Here is a 9,063-nt window from a genome sequence, read left to right as displayed (position 1 = left end):
ATTCTGTGTCTATGCACATAGGCAGTGATTACATCATATGAGATTCGGACTCATTTGCCAAAACTTCACATTTTGTATTGGTAGTATTAGACACAATGACCTGAAAGTTTGGGAGTTTAGTGTTTATTGTGAATCTTTAAAATGTTGTATAGCTAAAGAAGATCGCTACAAGTGGCTAAATGTCTCTTAGGTAACCAAGAAAAGACCTTGTAGGGTGGTTCATGTTTTATCTCATTAAGTTAGTAACTAAGTGAAAAAGTAATCCAATCCAAATGAGTTCAATAAAAATCATTACTAATAACATCACCATTTACCTAAAAAATAAATTTGAAAATCTTGAGTGTTTATAGTGAGTGAGTTTGCTAAACAGAAATCTAATTGGCAAGTTTTTTTGGATCTTTACACTGTCTGACCCACATTGCTAAGCTTTCAGCACAGACCACCTTAAAGCCGTGTAGTGTTTGCAGCTTCCAAACTAACAAAGTTATAAAAGAAATCAAATGACAGAAAAGTTCTCCCTCCTCTTCCAGTGGCATTATAAATAGACAAAAGGCACATAAATATGGGAAGGTGCAAGAAATAGGAACAAAGCTAAAGGAAGAAGTTTAGGCTTTCATTCCTACCCCACCCAAGGAACTGGGTTTTCCATATTACTTTTGTCCCAGTAATTTATCTGTGAAAAAGCATCTTTAAAAAATGTCTACCATTGTCATAGTAGGAAGTGTTCAGCCCTGTCAAACTGTGCTTCAATTACCAAGATTGACACAATCCCTCTACTTTTTGAACAGGTAGAACCATAATTTCTGAATACTTCTCCCATTAGTCGCTTCTCCCCGCTCAGCCCCTTCAAACACCACAGACTGCTCCTGAAAGAACAAAAGAGTCTCCAGTATGAAAAGCTCCACTGATTTCAGATGTGTCCCGAGACTGCTGTCACACCAAATGTTCCCACAGTCATCTCTTTGTTTCCTTTAATGATGTCGTGCAGGCTGGGCAATGATCCTGACTTAGTCTGTAGGAGAGTTTTTATCAATTGTCCTTGGTCTTGGACTTTAGATCGCCTTCGCTTTAAAGCCCTCTTCTCCGTCTTTGTCTTTTGGGACTGTCCGTTGCACAGACTTGTGCACGCTGAGATGCCACAGAAATAGGACTCTTCTGACTGCGATGACGTCTCGGAGCTTCCTTCCGACGGAGGCCCCTTGTAGGAAGAGTGATACACTTCTCCCACGGTCGAAAACCCTCTCTGGTTCGTAAAGGGCTTCCTTCTTTTGATGTCTCCATTGGCTATGGGGTGCGGTGGGTCTGCGGGTGTGATGGTCTCAATTTTTTCTGTTTTGTACTTGCAACGTTTCTTCTGTAGTATTTGTAAAAAAATAATAATAATGACTAAATAAGGGTAGGAATCAGATCTCCAAAGTTATCTCATCAAATACCTTAGAATGGAATTAAAGGTGGAAAGTGCCCTCTCCTGGTGAAAAGTAAAACAGCATTATTAACAGCATGTATACACAGGAGTTTGAAAGTTTGTGGAAAATAGAATGAAAAGATAATGGAATTTGACCATGTTATTTTTGAAGTTCCCATGTATATACTGCTATTTCTAAATAGACAGCATCATTACCTTCTCATTTTGTAAATATTATTACCCCAAACCCTTTTGTGCCAGATATATCTGGTTGCTTTCAGGCATAGCTTACTTATTAACTCTGAGAGGGAGGTTATTTCATCCCTGGTCACTAGATGAGAAAACAAGCTCAGAACTCTGGCTCCTTGCCTGTTATAAAATATTAAGTGGCCTCATTAGGATTCAATCTTGGGCTATTTGGCTCTAAAGCCAAACTTAAAAAAAAAATTTAATGTAGACACAGTTATCTCTAATCAAAATGAGAATAGCTGCAGAAGCAAAATAGAAAGAGTAAAAACTCTGTAGCCAAAAAAGTTTATTTTGTCGCTTATTTGACATGAGTCATTTAAAGATAACACAAAATCTCTGCGTTTCAGTTTTCTCATCTGAAAAATGGGGGGGAACCATCTCCAGACAGTTGTGAGAATTACAGGAAGGCAGCATGCACTGTGCTTGTAATGCATTACATAATAAGTCATGGCTGTCAGTCAGCATTGGCAAACCTTTTCTGTACACTGCCAGACAGTAAATATTTTAGGATTTTCAAGTCACATGCTCTCTCTGTTGCATATTCTTTTTATGTTCTAATCCTTTAAAAAATGTAAAAACTCTTTCTTAGCTGCAGGCTATGTATACACATTACAGGCCACAAGCTAGATTTACACTATTACTAGGGCTGAAAACATTGTTTATGGGCAACTTAAGGGTTATATTAAACCCTTTCAACCTCATTTATTCTTGTATTACCACATATTATATCAATATACTTAAAAGGAGACAAAATATTACCTTTTTTTCTGGTGAGAACTTCAGGGGTTCTACGATGTACAAATCATTTGGATCTACTATAGATAAGAAAAAAGAAAGATATAAAATGAAAAGAAGGTTATACTATGATTAAACACTACAAAACAGGATATTTTCCCCTAATGATTATTTTCCCAATAGGATCGAAAAATGTACCCGGTTAACCATGTTACTGCATTTGAAGTTAGTAGGCCAAAACAAGCAGGGCAATAAATGCACTTCGCTGTCACTTTCAACCGTCTCTGTTCCCTTAAGTTTTCAACAAACAATTGGCCACCGGCCAAATGTGCAAACGTCGGTTGAGGCCACATACAGGAGGAGCCAGAGAGGGGAGCACACACACAGCGCAACCAAGGGATGCTTTCCGCTGCCTAAGGTGAACTAAGAACGCCAAGACGTGCATGACGGTCCAATCACATACACACTGCAGGCATACTGAGTAAATTAGTCCTATTTGCCTTTTAGGTTTAAGTTTCTTAGATTTCATTTATTTTAAGCACTTTCATAACAACTCCTATTCTACCATCACATGGACAAGATAAACGCACATATAAAAGAATATGGCTATGAGATTTATAAGACTATTCATCCAAGTATACTTTTTTTACACTGTGTCCAAGATATTTGGTGAGAAAATAAATTAAATACGAATTGTTTTTTAAAATCACCCAAAAAACTAAACATCTATACAAAGCTAGCAGAACTCCCAGGGCAATACTGAAGAAAAATTTGGAACCCAGACAGACATATAGAACAAAAGTCACTTTTGTCTGAGGGACTATGCCAATATAAAAAACCATAAAACTTTAGTTTTGATTACCTCATAGGAAATAAGTCAGAAATCAAATGACAGAGTCCAAAGTAATAGTCTCATAAAAATATGCCCCATGCGTCCTTCCTATCAAAATCTGGGGCAGTAAGGAGCTTTCCCAGACCCCAACTTCCGAGTGAGAGCAAGGAAGGAAGGGAAAAACCCATCTGAGAGTAGTCAAAAGATAGGCTATACCTTTATGCTAATAAACTTTACCATTCACATGAAATCATCAACTTCCCAGACATGGCTTACATACTGGGGGAAAGCCTGGTTCCTGAAACCTGAGTTAAAGCTAAAAACCTCTTCTAGACTTACATGACTTTACTGATCCTCCAAAAAATAATTACTCTCCACTTACTGCTAAACACATGGGGTGAGGTGGAAGTAGTATTGCCCATCCAATTCATGAATAAATGTAAATTTCCTAATTATGTAAAAAAATTTAGTCTACACACAAAATACACTGTACAATTTTTTGAGAATGTAATGCTAGTTTAATTAATCAATTATGTAATTAATTTCAACAACATATTTAAAAATAATCAACCTAAAAGGTTCAGAAAAAAATATTTGGTAAAATTCAGTCTAGATTCACAAGGGAAAGGAACTATTAGCGAACAGGAAATACAGGGTGAAACAATGAAAGGTTCTCCTTCAAGAGTAGAAATAAAAGAAAGGTGCTGATCACGATCAACCACTTGTAGCACTGCTGCTGAAATGCTAGCTACGGTGTTAGGTAGCAAGAGACAGAACAGTTGTTCAGACTGGAAAGGAAGAAATAAAATTGTCTTAATTCTCAGATGTGCTTGTATTTACAGAAAACCCCAAATAACCTACCATTGAAACATGGTTGTTATATTATATAAATTCAATTTACAAAAGCCAATTCTATTTCTACAGGCCAACAACAAACACACACACACAAATGTATTGTTTACAACAGTATGAGGGGGCTTTAAAAAGTTTGTGAAAAAACTGATTAATAGATTTTTTCCAAATTTATATGGAAATGTAAAGAGGGAAAAATGATCAAGAAGCTTCATTCAAGGGAGAGAACTTTTTATAGCAGATAAAGAAGACTTATTTCCAAAAAACTCACTGCCACCGAGTCAATGCTGATACAGTGACCCCAGTAGGTGTCTGAGATTGTAACTGTTTGCTAGAGTAGAAAGTCTAGTCTTTCTCCTGAGGAGCTGCTGGTGGTTTCAAACTGCCAACCATGTGGATCACAGCCCAACGCCTAACAAACACCATTACACTACCAGGGCTCCTAAAGACTTACTTAGAAATAATAATTATTAATGTAACATGCTAGTGATCACCAACCCAAACCAAACCTACTGCCATGTAGGTGATTCTGACATAGTGACCCACTATATGGTTTCCAAGACTGTACAATTTTACAAGAGCAGAGAGCCTCATCTTTTTTGCCTGAGAAGCCAAGCAACTGGTAGCTTTGACTGCTGATATTGTGGTTAGCAGCTCTGTGCCACCAGGCTCCTTGCTAGTGATACAGAGAATGACAAATTGTACTCCAAAATCCAAACTCATTGCCATCAAATCGATTCTGACTCACAGTGACCCTGTAACTCTTTATGGGAGTAGAAAGCCTCCCATATCTCTTGCAGGGTGGCTGGTGATTTTGAACTGCTCACCTCATGGTTAGCAGCCCAACACATAGCCCACGATGCTACCAGATCTCCTTGACAAATAGGGCAGACACAGAAACATGTATATATGGCTTAAAAGCTACTCAGTGGCAAGGGGGTTGGGAACATGTACTGTATATCACTTCTGAATCTGACACAAGTGGCACCTCACAGCCATGAGGAAAAAGACAGTCTTGCTAATTAATTATTCTAAGAATACTTATATGCAAAGGTATTTATACCTATATAAAAAGTTTGTGGAAAAAATGGAATTAAGAGACAATTGGCATGTTTAGCTACCGTGTAAAGTTTTGTATGGAAACCTTTTATAATCAACCAACAACTAGTATCCAAATTTTAAAAAGACCTATAAATGATTAGAAAAAGAGAACCCAATAAAAGAATTGGCAAAAACTTAAAAATGTCTAGGGCAGCCAAGTAACCAAACCCACCTACGCAATCAAGTCAACTGTGACTCCTAGCAACCCTGCGCAGGGTTTGAAACACCAACCTATGGTTAGCAGTCTAATGCTTACCCAACAGTGCCACCTAAAGGTCTAACTCAAGATGTTCAATTCCCTGCATAATCAGATTAATGCAAAATATTAATAATAATCTGCATTGAGATTAACAAAAATTTTAATTTAATCATTTCAAATGTTGGCAAGAATGCACAGCAAAGGAAACTCAGTGTGGCAGAAACATAACCACTTTGAAAGACCATTTATTATTTCATAACTTGCAGCTATGGACACCCTACAGGCCAGCAACTTTATACCTAGGCAATATTCCTAATAAGAATACAAAGATGGAATGTTTACACTATCCTGATTTATAATCATACCAAACTTAAGCAACAGTAGAATGGATAAATAACTGTGATTTAGGTCAGTTACTGAACTATTACACAGTATTAACAATAAACCACAGCTATGTGTAATAATGAGTTTTACAAATAAAATACAGAATGAAGACAAAAAAAGAATATGTATGGCATGGTTCAGTTCCATTTATCAACAGTTCAAACAGGCTAAAAACATACTGCTTAGGAATTAAAGCAACATGGTAAAATCTAAGAAAATCAAGAACATAATTACCCTACAAGTCAAGACAGTAACTGTCTGGAAAGAGGGTTTCAAGAGTGCTATGCTCCATTTCTTGGCCTGGATAGCCATTACATGGGCATTCACTTACCGTATATACTCGAGTATAAGCCGACTTTTTTCAGCACATTCTAATGCAGTTTTTGGTGGTTAAAATTAGGTGTCTTGGCGGATATTTGGGTCGGCTTCTACTCGAGTATATATGGTAAGTTAAATAATTTGCTTTTAAGAACTTTCAGTAGTTTTCTACTTAAAAGATCAAAATCATTTTGTTCCACCTGGAGATCTCACGATGATATAAACAGTTAATGTCCTCAGAAGCTAAATGGTTGGGGTTGGGGGTGGGGGTGGCGGCGTACTAAGAGTGCTCTCAGAGGTGCCTTGGAAGAAAGGTCTGGCAGCATATTTCCAGATATCCAATGAAGCACACCTTGAGTCTCAATCAACTAAACGGCAACTGGTTACTGGTTTTGGTCCATCTGGACAATCAACAAAAGTGTATCAGATCAGAGCATAAACTTGAGGAGAGTGAGGATGAGTACTAGAGAAAAATGCTTAGAATAAATGCAATTTATATAACACATCAATTATCTAAGTACAATTTGGTATAAAAAGAAGACAGGATCTCTTCTCACAGAGCTTAGTGGTGGCGCTAGCTACCACTGAGTGGATTCTGACTCATAATGACCCTAGCCCTCCCTCCCCCCATGGCAGAGTAGAACTGCCTCATGGGGTTTTCTGGCTGTAATCTTTAGAGAAGCTGATCTAGCTTGTTACCCCCACCCCCACCTCCGGCAGAGCCATAGAGCTGAGATGAAAAAGGCAAATATAGGATCATTAAAATCAAAGCAAACTATGATGCATTTCCTAAGAAGAATGTAATTTAAACAGGAAAAGAATAAATTGAATTAATTAGTAGCAGACTCAGTATTTTTTTTTGCATTTTCCTCACCAATGTAGTTTTTTTATTTTTATTTTTTATTTTATTATTATTTTTTTAACATTTTATTAGGGGCTCATACAACTGTTATCCCAATCCATACACACATCAATTGTGTAAAGCACATTTGTACATCGTTTCTCAACATTTTCTCTCCAGTTAAACCCCTGACATTAGGTCCTCATTTTTCCCCTCCCTCCCCGCTCCCCCCTCCCGCATGAGCCCCCAATAGTTTACAAATGGGTATTTTGTCATATCTTGCCCTGTCCGACGCCTCCCTTCATCCACTTTTTGGCCGTCTGTCCCCCAGGGAGGAGGCCACACACAGCTCCATGTAATCGGTTCCCTCCTTCCCACCCATTCTCCCTTTACCTTCCCTGTTTTGCCACTCACACCACTGGTCCTGCAGGGCTCATCCGTCCTGGATTCCCTGTATTTTCAGTTCCTATCAGTACCAGTGTACCTCCTCTGGTCCAGCCAGACTTGCAAGATCGAATTCGAGTCATGGTAGTGGGAGCGGGGAGGAAACCTTTAGGAACTAGAGGAAAGTTGTATTTCTCATCATTGTTACATCGCACCGTGACTGGCTCATCTCCTCCCCGAGACCCCTCTGCAAGGGGATCTCCAGTGGCCTACTAATGGGCTTTGGATCTCCACTCCGCACTCCCCCCATCATTCACTATGGTAAGATTTTTTGTTCTGATGATGCCTTACACCTGATCCCTTCGACACCTCATGGTTGCATAGGCTGGGGTGCTTCTTCCATGTGGGCTTTGTTGCTTCTGAGCTAGATAGCCGCTTGATTACCTTCAAGCCTTTAAGACCCCAGACGCTATACTTTTTGATAGCCGGGCACCATCAGCTTTCTTCGCCACATTTGCTTATGCACCCATTTGTCTTCAGTGATCCGTTCGACACCCCGTGATCACACAGGTTGATGTTGTTCCATGTGGGCTTTGTTGCTTCTGAGCTAGATGGCCGCTTGTTTACCTTCAAGCTTTTAAGACCCCAGACGCTATATCTTTTGATAGCCGGGCACCATCAGCTTTCTTCACCACATTTGTTACGCACCTGTTTGTCTTCAGTGATCAGGTCAGGAAGGTGTGCAAATAGAATGCCAATTTACTAGAACAAAGTATTCTTGTGTTGTGGGAGTACTTGAGTGGAGGGCAGACTCAGTATTAAAACCAGTCTCTTGCCTAATGTACTTAATTTTCTTTACTTGTAAAGACGAACTAAGATGGCACAGTTCTTTAAAATAATAAGTAAATAGATCAGATTCAAAAAACTATTCCATTTGCCCTTCAAAGTTTAGACACAACAATGGGAAGCAGTAAAATAGCCATGATTTCAGTGAATTTAATCTCACACTACAAATGCTGAGAGGAAAACATCTCCAACACACTCCGTAACTGCATCATTAGCTTTCACACATAGCTGATGGGGATGTAAGTGCACGTAAAGGTCTAGGAAAGACTGAATACCCCTACTTCATGATCCAGAAATAAGGAGCTCTGGTGGCATGAGGGTTACGTGTTGGGCTGCTAACTGCACGGCCAGCAATTCACACTCACCAGCCACTCTAAGGGAGGAAAATGAAGTTTCCTGCTCCCGGGAAGATTTACAGCTTTGGAAACTCAGACGCAGTTCTACTCTGTCTTATAGGGTCACTATGAGTCAGAATTGACTCAAAGGCAATGAATGAATATGATCCAAATATCCTATGTTGAGGCGTAAGAGGTGTGTGTGGGGCGCTGCTGAAGTACAGGAGGTATTGGGGGTGGAGTTCAAAATGTTCATGGGAAAATGCCAGTATCTTTTAGTTGTATTTTTTCATAAACTTTCTAAAGGTCCTCATATGCCCAATAGAAACATATATACACATATGTTCACCTCAAATGATAAAAAAAGCACAACTGGAAATAAAATAATAATGCTCCTGCAAAATTCTTCTCTAATGAAATACCTACAGGAATCAGAATAAATCATAATTGTTCTCCATGGCACTGTGAATCTCACAATCAGTACTTAGAAATCCAAATACAGTGAACCCTCGCCAGTTCGCGCTTCGACTTCCGCGGCTTCACTCTATCGCGGTTTTTGCGTAACAGCGCATGCTCTGTCAT

The 9,063-nt window shown here is 39.0% G+C and overlaps 1 protein-coding gene across 7 annotated transcripts in view; it reads right to left on the bottom strand.

The window, feature by feature from the left end:
• Positions 1-201: 201 nt before the first annotated feature.
• The window catches only part of SUCO (SUN domain containing ossification factor), a 93,673-nt gene continuing 84,811 nt past the window's right edge, over positions 202-9,063 (bottom strand). For all 7 annotated transcript variants that reach the window (XM_045298008.1, XM_045298003.1, XM_045298005.1 and 4 more), the window contains 2 exons: positions 2,414-2,469; positions 202-1,354 (listed from right to left, as the gene is read on the bottom strand). In XM_045298008.1, the coding sequence (XP_045153943.1) occupies positions 911-1,354; positions 2,414-2,469 (500 nt within the window). In that variant the 3' untranslated portion in view covers positions 202-910. The remainder of the gene's footprint in view (positions 1,355-2,413; positions 2,470-9,063) is intronic.

Source organism: Echinops telfairi, unplaced genomic scaffold, assembly GCF_000313985.2.
Source record: "Echinops telfairi isolate 266 unplaced genomic scaffold, ASM31398v2 ScPeMD7_7424;HRSCAF=8462, whole genome shotgun sequence".
NCBI classification, from domain to species: Eukaryota; Metazoa; Chordata; class Mammalia; order Afrosoricida; family Tenrecidae; genus Echinops; species Echinops telfairi.
Note: the sequence above shows the minus strand (reverse complement) of the source record. Positions and strands in the feature narration are given on the sequence as shown.